At 35.2% G+C, this 19,980-nt stretch overlaps 1 protein-coding gene across 1 annotated transcript; it reads right to left on the reverse strand.

The window, feature by feature from the left end:
* Positions 1 to 12,890: 12,890 nt before the first annotated feature.
* LOC132628864 (uncharacterized) lies at positions 12,891 to 13,313 on the reverse strand. The gene has a single exon (XM_060344621.1). It carries the CDS (start codon positions 13,311 to 13,313, stop codon positions 12,891 to 12,893), a length of 423 nt encoding a protein of 140 aa, XP_060200604.1.
* Between the last annotated feature and the right edge of the window lie 6,667 nt (positions 13,314 to 19,980).

A 19,980-nucleotide genomic window follows, 5' to 3' on the forward strand; every position in this document is an offset into this window, starting at 1 on the left:
TGATATATGCAATGTTGGTATCATAGAGGACAGAGAGTTTTTTTATATATAAAAAAAAGATTTAAGAAATTAGTTATGTTTTTCTTGCAGGAATGAGTTTCTCTTTTATGATACTCTGTCGGTATATGAATATACCATGTGAGTATCATAGAGAAGAGAAGAGTATTTTTCTTTGAAGGAATGAACAAGTCAATTATGATACCCTGTCAGTATATGATATATACCATGCGATCATCATAGAGGACTGAGTAAAGTTTTCTTTAAGGAATGAATCTGTCATCTATGATACCCTATCAGTATTATGGTATATACCAGGTCGGTATCACAGTGGAATGAGTGTTTTTCTAAGGATTGAACTGTTACTTCTCTATAATACCCTATCAGTATATCGTATATTAGGCTGTTATCATAGATGACTGAGTGTTTTTTTTTTGAAAGAATGAACCAATCTTTGGGATACCCTATCAGTATATGATATATACCATGTGAGTATCATAAACGATTAAGTTTTTTTTTTTTTTAAGAATGATTCGGTCCTTAATGATATCTTGTGAGTATAATATATATCATGTAGGTCATTCATCAATGATACCTTGTTATTATATGACATATACCATGAGGGTATCAAAGAGGACTAAGGAGTGTTTTCTTTAAAAAAAAAATTAGTCTTCCATGATACCCTGTCAACATACGACATAATAGAGGAATGAGTAGTACTCCATCCGTCCCATAATAAGTGTCACCATAGCCAAAACAAATCTCATAATAAGTGTCACCTTAAGAAACCAAAACATAAATTGACTAATTTTTCTAACTCTACCCTTAGACAAAAACTACAAGTTAAAGTAACATCTAAATGATACTTGAAAAAGCCACATAGTAACTTGGTATTGTTGGATTCTCAATCTCAAAAGGTTTACTACTTGTGCAAGCTCTAATCAAGAGGAAAAGTTGTTTATTTTTATTATACAGTGGTAATTTAGTAAATTTTACATTGCATTATTGGTTTTTTAATATGAATGTTTTTGCTAAGGTGACACTTATTATGGGACGGAGGGAGTATTATTTTGAAGGAATGAATCAATCTTCTATGATGCTCTGTCAGTATATGACATATACCATGTGGGTATCACATAGGATTGAATTGTGTTTTTCTTGAAGGGATGAATCAGTCCTCTATGATACTCTGTCAGTATATGACATATACCATGTGGGTATCACATAGGATTGAATTGTGTTTTTCTTGAAGGAATGAACCGCCAGTCCTGTATGATACCCTAGTAGTATATCATATATACCACATGAGTATCATAGTATACTGCAACAATATACTTCAACTCCTATTGATTTGATATATTATATGCCAGAATAATTATTTTTTGAGATATAGAAAAAATACAATAAATTAAAAGATAATATATCAGCTCTCGTTTTTATTGATATAAAAAAAATGAAAAAAAAAGGAGTCAAAAAGGTGTGTAGAATTAGATTATGAAAAAAAAAAGTAAATAAAGAAAAAAATTGGAAAAAAATGAAATTAAAAATGGAGAAAAAGTAAATGAAAATCACCATAAATTAAAAAAGAAGAATAAATAAAAATATCAAAAAAGAATGAAATTAGATTAGGGAAATAAAAAAGCAAAAAGAAAAAAGAAAAAAGAAAATAAATAAATGAAATTAAAAAAGGAAAAAGAAATAAAAAAATAAAAAAATGAAAAGAAAGAAGCTAGAATTAAATATGAAATTATATTACGGTGAAAAAGATAGTATGATTTGAGAAGAAAAAGATGAACAGAAAAGGAGAAAAAAGAATTAAAAAAAATGAGAAATTAAAAGAAAAGGAATAGAGAAATAAAAAAAGAAAAGAAGAAAAATAGATAATTACCTACAAAAGCTACAATAGTAGAAAGGGTAAATAGTTTTGGGGGTATGAAAGTGATGGAGGCATGAAAGGGTAATTATTTTATGTGTAGTGGGCATTGATGTTCTTTCCCCAAAGATTTTAACATAGTAGGGGGAGAGGTTGAATAACCTTCCAATCTTTTTTTTTTCCACGAATAACTTTCCAATCTGCATAAGAAAGAAAAAAAAGCCAAAAAATAAATAAATTAAGTGATTTATTATTGTTATTTTTAAATCACACTGAAGTCAAGTCATCGTGCATGTAATGTAATGATCCCTAATATATATATTTTTTTAATCAATGGTTACCTTTTTCCTATGTTTCCATACATATTTTACAATTTCCAACTTTGTGTTGAGTAATCTTTTAGTTAATTTTTTATATCGTATAATTCTTTTATTGATATTTAGTTTGTTAAAGGCTGACAATTTTTTTACCAGATGAGAACTTCTTCAACGATCGTAGAAAAACTTAATTCAATCACTAGGAAAATTCCAGTGGCTTCATTAGCTAGTATCTTTAGCTGTCTATTGCGTACATATTATAGCGGATTTTAGCCAAGTGAATTGTAGGGTATTATAGTCATTCCCTCGTGCATATATACATGTCATGACCATTGATTGTGTTTGGCCATGAAAGCAACTATTTTTCACTTTACCGTCAAATGGATGTGGTGCAGCAGATGGGTTACTCCTCCTTTAATCAAAGGTCTCGGGTTTAGCTTTGGATATAAAAAATCTTTGGTAGAAAGTGTTTCCCCCGAATGAACCCTACGCAGGGCGAATACAGATATAGTCAAGTTCTAATGCGGATACCGAAAAACCAAAAAATATTTTTTTCACTTTATTTTGGAATTTTGAAATTGGAGTCAGAGATGGAGTTGTGTTTGGTTGTAGTTTTTGCAAAGAATATTTGGTTGTTTGAATATACTGAAAGTTGAAAACAGGATTTAAGTGTTTACCAAATTACAAATACCTGGCCAAACATTGATTTTTTTTTTATTATTATTTTTTGAAAAGAAGCAATAAGCTCAATTGTTATTCAAACCGTAAAGGTCAAATACATACCCAGCCCCTTAAACTTGTTCCAGTTTTCGTTCCAATTTTCCATTTAGGCACCTAAAATAAGTATATGACCTATTAGTCTCTTAAACTACTCTCAAATTGTGTCAACCAGACACGAAATGACGACATGGCATGGTGTGTGCTTCATACTCAAAATTAGCAATTGTTTTTCTAAGCCACAACAAAGTGTTTGTCGGAAAATGTAAAACTTCGGCAGAGAAACGAAAGTTTGGACAATTTCTGTTCTATATCCGCTCATTCTTCCAAATTCATTTTCCCCAAAATTTTCTTTAGCCATACTCAAACCAATTCTTCTCCATTCCAATTCTTCTCCATCCTTTTCTTCTTCTTTAATAGAACACATTTTATATTATTTTCTGGTCATTCCCCACAAAAGCTTTTCTGCCATTTTCGTTTAGCAACAATCTAGAATCACTGGCCATTACAGAACTAGTGCATCAATGTTTAAGTTTAAGTAGCAAAGAAATATAAATTACTTAATAAGTTAAAGTTTAAACAACATCATTCAATCTCAAAATTCAAATACAATCTTATTGCACACTGTTCAAAACCTTCCTCAAACATAGTCGCGGACTCGCGGTATTATGACCGACAAAGGCAAGGTGTTTAATTTCCCTATCGAAGCTTATTTTCCTTAACAAGAAGCACTACTATGCCGACTTTGGGCAGTAGAGGTGATGAAGACATCATGGTGGCCGCCTGGCCGGTGTTTGCTGAGCACCATTTTTCGTTTTCCGGCGCGGAAGAAATTTACGTTCCATTTTCTATCATTTCTTTTTGAAGGAAATGTTTTTCGTGCCTCCTTTCATTCCTTGATTTGGTTAATATACAAACTATACAACCATAATGTTAGGCTAGAATTCAGGAGCCAAATCTACCAAATAATATGTTAAGCAAAGCTAACCTAAAATAGGAGATTACAAAATATTCTAACTAATATTTACTTAATCTATCACACTCCGGCAGTCGAAACGGGAGGTTTACGAACGCTGAGACTGTCCCGAAAATCTTCAAATAAGACTTGTGGTAGTCCTTTGGTGAAAATATCGGCAATCTGATAACGGGATGGAACATGAAGGACATGAACCTGTCCTCGTGCAACCTTCTCACGAACAAAGTGGATGTCCATTTCAATGTGCTTAGTGCGCTGATGTTGCACTGGATTTCCTAAAAGATAAATGGCATTACATTGTCACAATATACCATAGTAGCCTTATGAATAGGACAATGTAATTCTAACAGAAGATTTCGAATCCAGCATGACTCGGAGACAACATTAGCAACCCCCCTATACTCCGCCTCAGCACTCGAACGAGAGAGGGTAGGTTGGCGTTTCGAAGACCAAGATATCAAGTTATCTTTAAGGAAGACACAATAACCATACGTCGACCGACGTATGTCAGGGCAGCCCCCCAATCCGCATCAGTGTAGGAAAGGAGGTCAGTAACTGAGGATGGATAAAGATGCAAACCGTAATCAAGTGTACCCTGAATGTAACGGATGATGCGCTTAAGAGCATGCATATGATCATCTCGCGGAGCATGCATGTGTAAGCATACCTGTTGAACAGCATAAGAAATATCCGACCTCGTGAAAGTAAGATACTGAAGTGCACCTACGAGACTGCGATAGTGAGTCGAGTCATCACCCACACGAACATCACCCCAGACGGTATTTAGCCCTGCTAAATACCGTGCACTTGCAAATTTTCTCATTATTCTGGGCAGTATTTGAATTCTTCTCTCCGCACTTCTTTTCTTATGCCAAAAGTGTTGTGAAATTTACTGACACATTAATTCTATTTGTACTGGGCTAATTTTGTTTGTCGGTGGTAATTTGGCATCAATTATATTATGCGTGATATAGCACAACTATTAATTCTAGAAGTTTAAGGCCACGATTAGATTTGTTAATATGAGAGAACTTCTTCGGATAATCCTTTCTCCCGAGTATATAGACACGATTTGATTTATACGAAAGGAAAAAAAAAAAGAAATAAAGAAAAATGGAAGAGGTAAATGAAAAGAAGAATAAAAACAAAATTTACATAAGAGATATGTAATTAATTCTTTGGATCGGAGAATTTCAAGAGAAAGCATATATCTAATAGACTATAAGTCATTACGGATCCATGACTGTGAATTGAGTGAATAGACGGATTAAATAATTCAATCAATTGTTTGGACAAGAAATGAAAGAACAAAACTAATTGGGTTTACAAAAAACTCTTGGTCGAAAAGTATAAAATATATCAAAATAATTTTAAGGATTTAATACTCTTATTAATTTAATCTCAAATTCTTAGTTACTTCGATCAGATGAATCCTAGCGAGAGAATTACTAAAGCATAATCGATCGATTAATTGTATCATTAATCATTTCTTATATTTGGATGATCGATATATTAAGCAAGAATTTGATGGGTCATAGAAGCTGGAAGAATGGGAGGCTAATAAGAGAATGGAAATTTAAAATATACAATATGCTTAAGAATGAAGATCCAGGAAAGGGTCAAGAAAGAAAAAGGGAAAAAGATAAATAGCTATTGAGTTTTGGACTGTGACGTACATTAACTCTTCTAGATACAATCACAGTGTCGATATTATGTTGATATAGTTAAACAAAGATTTGAATTGAACTTCAAGAACTATACCATTATGAATACAAGAAGATGAGCCTCTTTGGATGGGCTTATTTTAAGCTGCTTTAGATAAGCTAAGTCAAACAGGCTCAATTATTTTTTGAGTTTATTTTAAGCACAAAATGACTTTAAGCTGGCCAGTCAAACACTCGAAAAAGCTGAAAACAGCTTATAAGCAACTTATAAGCCAATCCAAACGGGCTCGATATGTGGAGAATGACGAATGCACATTGTGCAGTTGAAGCTAAAATGGATCAATTATAGTATATATCTAGATCGCTCGGATGAAAGTAGTGGAGACATCATGAAGCTTGGTTCTTGCTTTCAAGTCTCCTATCTTTGACGCATTCCTACATACTAGCATATTACAATAATGGGGAAGGAGAAAAATTAGAAAATTTAGAGACTTCAATAGAGACTGTTGGGTTTTTAACATAAATTGAATGGGGGAATAAGGGAGAACAAAGATATAGGCCTCCTTTTATACTTTAAACGAGGATAAAGAAAATTTTAAAATTTATTTTTTTATATAAAGAAAAAAAGATTTGTATTCATATATGATGAAAAAGTCATGTAAAATTTATTACGCATGTGCACATACAAAGATAAGCTTTTCTTAAACTTCTTTTTTTTCCTTTTACTTATGAAAAATATATAATAGTTCCAACTATATAGATTATACAAAATCTTAAGGGGTCGTTTGGTGTGGTGGATAAGTAAAAATAGTCCTGCGATAAAAATTTAGTGCCGCCTTATCCCACGTTTGGTTGGAATAAAATCTCGGGATAACTAATCCCGGGATTAAGTGTTATTTCTATCCCACATTGAAGGTGGAATAACAATCTCGGGATAACTAATCCCTGGATTAGTTATCCCGGGATAACTTGTTTTCTAACCAAACGAACCCTAAGTATCTCTAGAAGGTTAAAACCTTTACTTGATGAGTTTTAAAGGAAAATATAAAAATAAGTGTTGATAGTAAAATGGATTAAAATTTGAAGGCTAAGATATTCTTAATATTTTAATATTGAACATTTCTAGAAATAGAGGGCTTTCTCACCGACGTTCAGTGGGAAATTTGTACAAAACAAGGTCTCCCGCCTCATTCCCACCAAACCAGCTCACTGGGAAAACGCATGGTGGATACATGTTTCCGTTGAAAATGGTGGGAAACTTCCGAATTTTCCGTGTGAAAACACAATAATTTAGGTTTTGTCCAGCGACGGTGGGAATATAATGATTTTTTAGCAGTGGAACTCTATCTCTTACGACTACGCAAACCGCGGGTAGATTGACTAGTATCAAAATAAGAACACTCTCAGGTTTTCCAATGCTTGCTTCGCCAAAAGATAATCCACTCAACAACAATGAGGATGTGAGATTTCTCTTAAGCAAAAAAAAAATCCGGAAAAAGTGAAATATTCTCATGACCAAACGGGTCCTAGAATCAAAATCAAACACAATTTCTGCATCTCCAGATTTGATCTTCCCTAATCATCAAACCCTAGCTTAGTCGTATTTAAACTTTGGCCTGGTAAAGAGATGTATTTGCTTAAGAGAAATCAACCCAAATTACAGCCCAACTATCCAATTCTACAAAACCCACAAAACCTCTCTTCGGAAACCTTTATCGAAGACATACAAAATTGGACAATAGATGTTGTACTCCATGGGAATGCAGAGCAATATCATGGCTAAGGGAGGCCGACTCAGTGATTTGCCCGAATCGATCCTACTTCACATACTCTCTATAATGTGGGACGGAAAACAGATTGTACAAACCACGATATCAAAGAGTCCACTCTTGATTACCTAGCTTCCGTCCACAGAGAACTTTATTATTGGAGGTCTTGCGAGAGTGCCTTAGGTACGAGGAGCGTTATGCTAAAGATGTTGATTTATGGCTATATTGAGCAATCAAGTTTTTGTGTAGCTATTGTCCCTAATAAAGAAATTAATCAAATATCACCTTTTTCTAATATTGTCATAAAGTTTAGTTAATTTTTTTATTTTGTAGAATTACTTTTTGATATTTAGGCCCTGTTTGGACATGATATGAAATCAAGTTGATTTGAAGTTAAAGTTTTGTTTCGACACGCAATTTGAATTTCTTAAGTTGTATTTTTTCGTATAAACATGAGAACCCACAAGTTGTGACTCAAATCAGCAGAGAAAACAAATTTAAAACCCACATGCTACGATTTAGTTATGATAATTCTACTCCCATTATGAGTCAACTTAGTCAACGGAGCAGAGATAGAAGAAAATCCTTCCACGAAGCGTCGATAATAGCTTGCCAGACCCAAGAAACTTCTTATATCAAAAACTGAGGTGGGTCTGGGCCAACTCCTTACGGCATCAATCTTCTGAGAATCAACTTTAACACTTTTACTTGAGATCACATGGCCTAAGAATGCCACTGATTTAAGCAAAAATTCACACTTTGAGAATTTTGCAAAAAGTTCGCGATCTTTAAGAGTCTGCAACACTATTCTGAGATGTTCTGCATGATCAGCCTCATTATGAGAATACACCAAAATATCATCAATGAAGACAATGACGAATAAGTTGAGATAAGGCTTGAAGACCCTATTCATAAGATCCATGAAAGCAGCTGGCGCATTTGTTAACCCAAATGACATAACAAGAAATTCAAAATGACCATAACGGGTTCTGAAAGCGGTCTTCGGAATATCAACTTCCTTAACCTTTAACTGATGATAGCCTGATCTGAGGTCAATCTTGGAATAACATTGGGCGCCCTGCAATTAGTCAAATAAATCATCTATTCTAGGAAGAGGGTACCTGTTCTTAATGGTGACCTTGTTCAACTGACGGTAGTCTATACACATACGTAAGGAACCATCCTTCTTTCGAACAAATAAGACTGCAGACCCCAAGGCGAAACACTGGGCCTAATAAACCCCTTGTCAAGAAGATCTTTCAACTGGGATTTTAACTCTTTTAACTCTGCTGGAGCCATTCTGTATGGTGGAATATATATCGGCTGAGTATTGGGAAGTAGATCAATTCCAAATTCAATCTCCCTGTCAGGAGGGACTCCTGGAAGATCTTCAGGAAAGACCTCTGGAAATTCATTTACAACCGGGACGGACTGGAGAGTTGGAGTCTAGGCATTTGAATCCTTGACTCGAACTAGGTGGTAGATATAACCTTTGAAAATCATTTTTCTGGCTTTTAGGTAAGAAATAAATCTACCCCTGGGTACTACTGAATTACCCTCCTATTCTATTACTGGCTCATTAGGAAACTCGAATCTTACCACCTTAGTTCTACAACATATTGTGGCATAACATAAAGCTAACCAGTCCATACCCATGATCACATCAAAGTCTACCATTTCTAATTCCGCTAAATCAGCTATGGTTCTGCGGTGATAGACTAAAACTGGGCAACCCCTATAAATACGTCTAGCTATGACTGACTCCCCAACTGGGGTGGACACCTCAAAGGGTTCATACAATTTTTCAGGTTCAATTCCAAACTTTTTAGTAACAAAAAGGGTTACATAAGATAAGGTGGATCCTGGATTAATAAGGGCATATACTTCAAAAGTGAAAACTGTGAGTGTACCTGTGACAACATCTTCTCTAGCCTCTATATCCTGACGACCTGTCAATGCATACAAACGGTTCTGACCACCGCCTGTATTGCCGGACCTTGCCGTGCCACGCCCCTGCTGGGCTTGATTGTGACGAGGTGCTGCTGAATTTATAGACCGCGTCACATTACCTCCAGTACCCTATCTGACTGATGGACAGTCTTTCTGAAAATGGCTCTTCTGACCACATCTAAAGCAGGCATCAGTACCCACACGACACTCACCTGAGTGTCTTCTGTTACACTTGCCACATATCGGATGAGTATAAGTCGACTGACCCACACTATCCTGAGAGTAAGAACTTGATGGCCTGAAATTCTGCTTTTTATCATTACGGAACTTGGGGAGTAGGGCATTTGCTGTACGGAGCAGGTCCTGCTGACCTGTTCTTAAAGAATTTCTTGTTTCCGCTCCAGCGGAACTGTCCGGTAGACTTGACCCTCTTGTTGAACTCCTAGTCTTTCTCTTTCTGCAAGGCTTCCTCCTCCTTTAGCCTTGCCTCATTGCCCTGTAAGAAAGCAACCATCTTGGAGATGGTCATTCCCTCATTCTGTGCAGCAGTGTTGGCCCCATCATACAAATGGGAATCAAGTCCTCTAACAAACCTCCGCACTCTCTCCCTCATATCCGGTACCATATGTGGAGCATGCTTAGCCAGACTGACAAATTCTAAATAGTAGTCCTGAACTGACCTTCCATTCTGCTTAAGCTTTAGAAATTGCTCAGCCTTAGCCTCTCTGACTTCTATTGGCATGAAGTGGTCCAGGAATGCGCTTGTAAATACATCCCATGTAGCGTCAGGTGCATCCTCACCTCGAGATAATTCCCAAGATTCATACCAAGTGTTAGTAATGCCATGTAGCTGATGAGCTCCAAAAGTAGTTGCTTCGGTTTCTCTGTGATAACTGTGATAATCCTGAAGATCTTCTGGAGAGCATCAATGTAGTCCTGAGGGTCCTCCTCTTTCTTTGTCCCCGTAAAGACTGGGGATTCATTCTGAGAAAGTCCTTAGTCTTAGAAGACTCTCCATTGCCTCCTGAACTTGATCCATATTCCTGACGTTGGGCCTGATCTGCTACCAGTTATGTGAGCATATTGATAGCATTCCTAACATCCCTATCCGAATCACTAGGAGGTGTAACTGTAGGAGCGGTTGGGGCTGCTGTCTGAGTCGGAACGGTCTCTTCGCGAGTTGCTTCCGCAGTATCCCCTTGGTTGGTGGCTGTAGCCTTTCTGGTGTATTTCCTTTTCGCAGGCATTTTCTGAAAATACTCACGCACGAATTAGAAAGACATCCTAAAAGTACTGCTCTAACTGCACGATCTAGAATATGAAAGAAGTGAGACAATCCTGAATGACTTGATGGTCAACTATTTATATATATGGGGCCCTCACACATATAAAATTGACCCCACTGGACACGGTTTCATAGACTCCCTAAAGACACTTGAACCTAGGCTCTGATACCAATTTTTGTCACGCGCCCAACCATGGCCTGGGCGTAATACGACACTCGGTGCCTGACTGCATGTGACCGAGCGAACCACATGGCTTGCTGAATCATCATGAGGCATACATAAGCGGAAATATAACGTGAAGTGCATGATGAGATTTTATAAAACATAGTAAGTCATAATATTAAACATAAGTACTTGGTTAAGTCATGAATGCGGACAATATCATAAATGAGCCAAACCGGCTAACCAACTCTGGAAGTCTAACATGACACTTGTCTTGTCTATGAAACCTCTAACATGAGTCTGAAACACGTAACATACTTGCTGGGACAAGGCCCCCAACATACCTTTAGATGCAAAACTAATTAAAGAAAGACAATGTCTAAACCCCGAATGAGATGGGGCTTACCAATAAGCTGGTACATGCAGATCCTAATGAGCAGAGGCGTCATCCTGTAAATCCGTACCCGCATCGTGAAATGCAGGCCCCCGGGCAATAAAAGGGGACGTCAACACATTGAATGTACTGGTATGTAAAGCAACTGAAAGAAATAACATGGGACATGGAATAACATGATAAGAACTGAAACTGAAAACCTGGACATGAACATGAGCATGAGCATGGGTACATATATATATATAAGTAAAACATGATAAGTAGGGAGAGCATTTCATAAACCGACACATGATATCACCACGTGGATACGTGGAGTCTGGTACCTCGCCGGACCAACAAAGTCCCCATACCTTGCCAGGGTATAAGGTGGTAACGTGCCTGATGGATCCATTCAGTGTAAAATTAAGGAATCGTCCTAACTGGGCGGAGCGATCCTTGTCCTACGGTGGCTACGTCTTTTCGGGCTATCTGAGCCTTCTCGATAATTCGTGCAACTCCCAAAAACATGAACATGATATAATTGGCTAAGAAGCCCATGATTTTCGTGAATTAACTTGTACTTGTCTTGTAATCATGGTTTCATGAAATAACTTGTAAACATGGTTTCATGAAATAACTTGTATTTAGCATGTATGTATCTTGAGTCATCGCATGAAGATAGTTATATAATATAATTGCATGAAAACTTGTAGACATGTAGGATATTCATGAAATAAGCATTTTTATTTAAAAACATGCATGCAAGAACCTATGGAATACAAGATATGGGTTTTCATGGATTATGGACGGATTCTTAATAATCATAAAGAAATATTGAGAACTCAATGATGGAATTATAATAATTCATACATAATATAATCATGGATATGGACCTAGGGTTATCATGAGCATGGTATAAAAACCCTAGTTTTAGTAGAAAATCATAATTTATGGATTATGAGTCGTAGGGAAGAACAATGATGTTCCCACACGTAGATAGTAACTCTACATACCTGGTAATGCTCCAAACGTGAATTAAAGATCTTAACTTTGAAGGAGATTTCCAAAATCTTGAATTCTTGAACCTTGAGATGGGTTTTCTTGAAAACCCTAGTTTAGGAACAATGATTTCTTGCTTAGATTATTATAGTATATGTTAGAATTGAGTTGAAAGGGTTTGGATTGACTTACCTTGATGTTTTGGATTGTCGCTAGGGCTTGGAATTGTGAATAATGAAATAAAAGAACTCAAGGCTTGAATTTATACAAAAGTGAGGCGGAAGTTATATGGACATATTATACGGTCCGTATAAAGTTATATGGTCCGTATAATATAACCATATTTTATCATGGCACAAAACAGAACGTCGGGTTGAGGTTTCGTGAAGTACTGACGATTTATACGGTCCGTATAAAATTATATGGGCCGTATAAGTAGTTCGTATAACATGACCAGTGAACGGACTGCTCTGTACTCCTTCAGTAAAATGGCCATAACTTTTTGTACAGATGTCCCCTTGACCACCATAATATACCATTGGAAAGGTATTTCAGAGAACTACAACTTTCATTCAGGAAGTTTTCCCAAATTTCTAATTAATAAAGAGTTATGGTCATTGGAAGTAAGACCTTCTACAAACTCACTTGCAAACATGCCCCATAGAGTGGCTTCCCACTTTGCTTTGCCCAAAGACATTTCTTATGACTTGATTAGTTTTCAAAACACTTCCTATAACCCTCATATTGGTTCCATTATATTATCATCTTATGAGTCAAACCTTCGCCCGAAGCTACGAGGTGTTACAACTACATAGCCAGTCTAACCATCGCTTTGTAGAACTTTTCCTTTAGAATAGGCGGCACCTTCTTATCGCACAACAGTCCCGATGAGAGCTTCCATTTCATCCATCCCGCTCCAATACGATGTGTGACATCGTCGTCAATCTCGCCAGTCCCTTGGATGATCGATCCCAAACTTTCTTTCTTCAGGATGATCTGAGTACCCAGCTGCATGTTCTCGTCCTCTACTTGAGTCCCATCACTGAACTTGCACTCTAAGTACTCTATCTTAGTCCTGCTCAACTTGAAACCCTTCGACTCCAAAGTCTGTCGCCAAACCTCCAGTCTCATGTTAACACCGCTCCGCGACTCGTCAATAAGCACAATGTCATCTGCAAACAACATGCACCACGGTACCTCTCCTTGAATGTGTCTTGTCAGAGCGCCCATTTCCACGGCCAAGTCCACCTTAAATAGGAATTACAGTAAATCTTGTTCATTCTCCGGATTCTTAGAATTGCTGAAGTACCTCTAGTGAACTGCGCATCAACATTCTAATTGATTTTTTCGACGGGCTCTTCCCTATATATTTTCTTAAGTTACTAATTCAAACAAAAGTAGCATGAACAATGATGTATCCTCGTACGAGGATCTTATCATTAGTTGTAGTCCTTTTGATTAACTATATGTTTATTTATTTATAGTATAAAATTCTGGTCTATGAACCTTCTTATGTGGCATAATTCTTTGAGTTTATAGTATAAAATTCTGGTCTATGAACCTTCTTATGTGGCATAGTTCTTTGAGTTAGGATACTTTTCACGTCTTTCTTCTGCTTGCTTCTTGTTATTCAATGTTTTTTTTTTGTGGGTTTCTTTTCACATTTTTATTGCCTAAAAAAGTCACTTTCTTTTCTCTCACAGAATGAAGAGTTGTGAGGGCAAGTCCAAGACTTGAACAACTGTCTATAATGAAGAGTCACAACCGTCATTAGGGAAAAATAAAGTCATTATCGTAACACTATCATTGCAAGTAGACTTTATTTTAAGAAGGTTCTAGTTGTGGTTGATGACGTAGATCACATAGACATTTGGATTACTTTGCAGAAGATCCTAATTGGTTTGGTAATGGCAGTAGAATTATCATAATAACTAGAGACAAGCATTTGATAGGGAAGAATTATGCAGTATCTGAAGTGACTACACTAGCTAACCATGAAGCTATCAATCAACACGCTTTCAAGAAAAGGTTCCAGATAAGTGTTTTGAGAATATCTGCGTGGAGAAGTGCTATAGAGTGAATGAAGAATAAACTTTGGATCAGAAATTATTAGACAACTGAAAAATAAGCTATTATGGATTTGAGCAAGAGATTTTTCCAGATATAGTATGTTTTTCTCGAGGGTATGATGAATATTACATCATAAATATCTTTGATAGTTGTGGACTTGAACGTACTCTCAGATTGAGTGTCCTAATTGAAAAATCTCTTATGTTCGTCTCTGAAGAATATACAATTGAAATGTATGGAAATCTCTTATGTGCTGCTTTGGAGAGTATACAATTGAAATGCGTGATTTGATAGAGAGATATGGGTAAATATCTTGTTAATATGATAAATGATCCCGGAGAACATAGCATGCTACGGCGTGTTGAAGATTTGGACTTAGCAAATTGCAAGATTGCTTAAAGAGCAACCAGAACTGAAGTGACTACACTAGCTAACCATGAAGCTATCAATCAACACGCTTTCAAGAAAAGGTTCCAGATAAGTGTTTTGAGAATATCTGCGTGGAGAAGTGCTATAGAGTGAATGAAGAATAAACTTTGGATCAGAAATTATTAGACAACTGAAAAATAAGCTATTATGGATTTGAGCAAAAGATTTTTCCAGATATAGTATGTTTTTCTTGAGGGTATGATGAATATTACATCATAAATATCTTTGATAATTGTGGACTTGAACGTACTCTCAGATTGAGTGTCCTAATTGAAAAATCTCTTGTGTTCTTCTCTGAAGAATATACAATTGAAATGTATGGAAATCTCTTATGTGCTGCTTTGGAGAGTATACAATTGAAATGCGTGATTTGATAGAGAGATATGGGTAAATATCTTGTTAATATGATAAATGATCCCGGAGAACATAGCATGCTACGGCGTGTTGAAGATTTGGACTTAGCAAATTGCAAGATTGCTTAAAGAGCAACCAGAACTTCCACCAAAAATAGCTACCTTGAATGCAAACTTTAACATGGTTCTGAAAAGTGTCCAGTATTTGGTAGCCAAGTGCAAGAACTTATAGCTTGTATTATTTACACCCATGTATGATGAGTATGATGTGTTCAATGCCTTTTTACTTCTGATTTCTTGTCTCAGAGAGTGTTCACCATGATGCATCCTGCTATAGAGATCCCAATTTGGTTCAACGGCGGATTATGTGGAAATGAGCTAGTGGTCAGGTTGCCTATTTTTTTTTCTATGTAAATGGTAATTTTTTGCTTTGAGTGAATTGATACGCTTATCTCTTCCGCCAAATGACCCCTATTTTAATACAACAGGGGGAGACACAAAATATTTTAACCAATCTACATAAGGAAAAACAAGCGCAACAAAAAATTAAGTGATTTTTTATTGTTATTTTTAAATCACAGAAGTCAAGTGTTGCTAATGAAAACTTCATAAATGATAACCCTTTCCTAAGCCCGTCAACCGGTTTAACCGGAACCGGACCGGTAACAGGTTATGGAACCGGCCGATTTCCGGTTAAAAAACCGGAATCGGCCACCGGTTCCGGTTTACCAGTTTGAAACCCCAAACCGGTCCGGTTCAAAGTGTCCAAAATACCTTTTTTTTGTATTATATATATATATATATATATATTATAGTATTTATTAGTATATTGTAGGTATATTTACATATGTTATACAAGTTTATAAGTAAAGTTTAAATATTTACTGACTAACAGGCTAATAGCAAGTCAGCAATACAGAATATACGTGTATACATATATATATTAAGTTATATGCTTAAGTTATAGTGTTATACTACATATACCTACAATATAGTAAGAATATACGTATATATATCAATATACTTAGGTTATATAACTTTTATATATATATATATATATATATGTTTAAGTATACTATATATACTTATAACTTATATATTATAACTTATGTTATTTATAGCTTAATTTTTTTCTAAGTTTATAAATTTGTATATACATATACATATATATACACCTAAAAAATAGTAAGAATATACTTATATATATCAATATATGTATCAATATACTTAGGTTATATAACTTAATATATATAAATATGTTTAAGTTATATATAACTTATATATATGTATAACTTAATATATATATATATATATATACTATACATTATAAGTATATTCTTAATATATTTTAGTTATTTTTCAAGTATATAACTTTCTAGTTTTTAATTTAAGTAGATGTATATTCTTAGTATATTTTAGGTATATTCCTAACTTAATAAAAGTAAAAATATGAACACAAGTAAATAGAAGAAAGCTCAATGAGTCATATATTTTATTCATTCTTGGATAACATTTATTTGCAAGTTGCAGTTTTTTTTAACTTGCAAATAATACATGAGTTGTATAGAAATAGTAGAATAATAAAATCACCAATTCTGAATCATTTCGTTAATTTCCCCCATATCATATTCTTCCATGGAAATATCTTCAAAGTCTTCCATTTGGTCCGGTCCACTAGCTATCAAATCTTCAATTTCTTCCTTTTCGCCTTCCTCCGATTCTAAGTTTTGGTTGCGTCGCTCCGATCTAATCCAATCTCGAATGCACACTAGTACTTGCAAGCTAAATCCGAATAATGAATGTCTATGGTCTCCAATTTGCTGTCTTCCTTGGCTAAATGCGCTCTTCGAAGCCACGGTTGATACTTGAACCGTAAGGATATCTCGAGCCATTCTTGAAAGTACCGGATAACTTGCCTTGTACTTCTTCCACCATGCTAAGACGTCCAAGTCATCCAGTTCCTTGATATCTACATTTGGCTGCATCAAATAAAAGTTATATTCATCAAAGTTTGCACTACAAGAAGAAGTTGGCTCTGAATGTAAAACTTTTAAATGCGACAAACCCGACAAGCCCTTTTTGGTACTTTGAGAAGTAGTAGGGCGTGGAGCAATGGATGTGGCACGTTCTTCCAAATTAAAATAATGAGTAAAAATTTTTCTAAACTCGTCATCAATAGCGAGTTCGGCTTCAGCTAAAGATGGTTGAACTCCCTCTTCAATTTCTAAAAATGTATAAATTTGACTAACCAATGCTTTAGTATAAGACACTTTTAAACAAGGATTTAAAAGAGAACCCAATATAAATAAAGTTGGGATGGGAAAAAAAATACTTCTTAAATTTGATTATCATTTCAAAAATAGCCACTTGATAACCGGGTTTATATTTATACTCTTGTAAAACTCTAGCTATTTCCGCTAAGTAGGCTAAAATTCCGATTCCCGTGAGATAGAATTGTCTAGAAAAAGCAAGAGTTGCATTATAAAAAATTTCTAAGAGTTCAACACATTCTTTAACATCTTCCCAATGCGAAAAATTTAACCAATCATCACTATCAATATTATATTTGTTGTGAACTTGTTATATGAGAATCCTATACTCATATGCTTGTTGTAGCATAATGTAAGTGTAGTTCCACCTAGTCTCAATTTCTACTTAAATTTTCTTAGGTCTAAGGTTATTTTTCAAACAAGCATTCTTAAAATCTCTAATTCTTCCCCTATTAGCATTACAAAAAAGAAAAGCAACCGCATCTCTAACTTTTTGAACAGAATCTTCAAAATGCACAAGACCATCTTTAACAATTAAGTTTAAAATGTGACAACTACATCTTACATGAAAAATATTTCTTAGCGGAGGGTTTAGTTCTCTTTTTATAAGACCAATCACCTTTGTATTATTAGAAGCATTATCTAAAGCAATACAAAGTGTTTTTCTATAAATGTTAAGAAATCTCATAATAGTAGACATTGAATCGGCTAAAATTGTTCCATCGTGACGACCTTTTCCTTCATCATATAAAAAAGCTATAATTCTTTTTTGCATAACCTAGTTGTCATCAACCCAATGACATGTAATAGCAAAAAAATCTAACTTGTTAACACTAAGACCCAAATCAGCGGTAAGACAAACATTACAATTTAAAGAATTAAATACATGGCGCAAATAAAATTTATATTTTTTAAACAAATCTATAACATCGACTCTACAAGTACTTCTAGGAATACCCTCAAATAACGGATTATAACAACGTTGAATGTAAGTAACAAACCCCAAACCCGAGGGAAAGGAAAATGGTAAACAATCATAAGCTACCATTTTAGCTATTTCTACACGCTCTTTTTTCTTGTCATACTTAAAATTTCTACCGGTTCGTGGGTCTATCGTCATTTGAATACCCCCCACATTTGAACCCGTTTGCTCTGCCCAAACATCCATATGTTTGCTTCTCATATGACCATTTAGTGTACCCGTTCCACCATCCTTACCAGTTCCTTGCTTAAAACTAAATACTTGTCCACATAGGGTACATGTAGCTGATTGGTTTTCCCTATTCTTAGTCATAAATTTCCAAACTTTAGCTGTTGGCTTACGAGTTCTAGGCGGTTTGTCTTGTGTATGTGATTGTGCAGGACATGTATCTCCTATGGGATTTTCGGGGGTTGTGTTTCATCATTATCATCATCTTCATTAATTTCATTAAAAGTGTCGATAAAATGTTGTTGCATTGCCTCATGACCTAAAAGTGGATTATTTCCACCAACATCAATACCTAAATTAGGTGTTTGTTCCACAAATGTTTCCTCATTAAGCCCACCTCTAACAATACCACTACTACTACCGGCACCACGTCTTAATCTCTTTGACATTATTAAATAGAATTAATTTAAATCACAATCAAATAAATCACAACAAATTAAATTGCTAGAATTAAAATTGCGAAAAATAAATTGCTAGAATTAAATTACGAAAAATAAAGATAGAGTTGGAACGAAGGTACCAAATTGCCGGATTAATTTCCAACAAAGTGAAGGCGGCTAGAATTGCAAATCCACCAAAGCTACTTCGGATTGTTGCAAAATCACCAACTCCACCAACAATATTATAATTGCAAAATTAATAATTGAAACTATAATAAGACTTTGTAATATTTATTTGAGAGAAATATAAAGTGGCTAATTATTGCAAAGTAGCTATAATTGAGAGATTGAGCTTTGAGAGAAAGAGAAGAGTGAATTGGTGTGGATTAAAATGAAAATGAAGAAAGGTTTATATAGGGGTGGGGGATGGGTTAAAGTGTTAAAAAAAAGTTTGAGGGGTTGGGGGGGCCAAAAATTAAGTTTATGACAGTTTGACAATGACCATTTTTGCAAATGGACCGTTGCCAACGGTCCATTAACGGACAAAGCCCAGCCAGCAACGGCTATAATTAATTTTTTTTATTTTATCGGTTTTACCGGTTTAACCGGTTCTGATTTCAAAAAAATCGAAACCGGAAATATTAGACGGTTAACCGGAACCCGTTCTACCGGTTCCGGTTTTACCGGTCCGGTTACCGGTTAAACGGAACCGGTTGACAGGTTTACCCTTTCCCTACTGTTCCCGTACATATTTTACAATCTCTAACTTTATGTTGAGGTTAATTTTTTCTTTTTGTCAAATTACTTTTTGATATTTAGTATGTTAAAAGCTGCCAAATTCTTTTGGTTGGATGAAAACTTCTACAACGATCATTAAAAAAAAAAAAAAAAAAGGAAATTTCAAAGACTTCCCCTCACATTTTGTTTCGTTTCACTGCCTCCCCTCACGTTTGCAATATTACGGCTATCTCCCCTATTTTAACTTTTATGTTACAACTATTTTATTCTATTTATTACTAATGAAATAATAATATATCTGGACTAATTCGCCCTCCCTAAGATTATGCTCTTTTAATTAATTATTATATTTAATTAATATCTCCTTCAAAAAGTTATTTCTTATATGATGAATGAGTAAGTGTTCAGTTGATATCGGGAAAAAAATACTCTTAGTATAACACAATT

Source organism: Lycium barbarum, chromosome 2 (assembly GCF_019175385.1).
Source record: "Lycium barbarum isolate Lr01 chromosome 2, ASM1917538v2, whole genome shotgun sequence".
Classification (NCBI taxonomy): Eukaryota; Viridiplantae; Streptophyta; class Magnoliopsida; order Solanales; family Solanaceae; genus Lycium; species Lycium barbarum.

Excerpts from the sequence above, each read along its gene's own strand:
- LOC132628864 (XM_060344621.1), bottom strand. The coding sequence starts at position 13,313 with ATGGGCGCTCTGACAAGACACATTCAAGGAGAGGTACCGTGGTGCATG.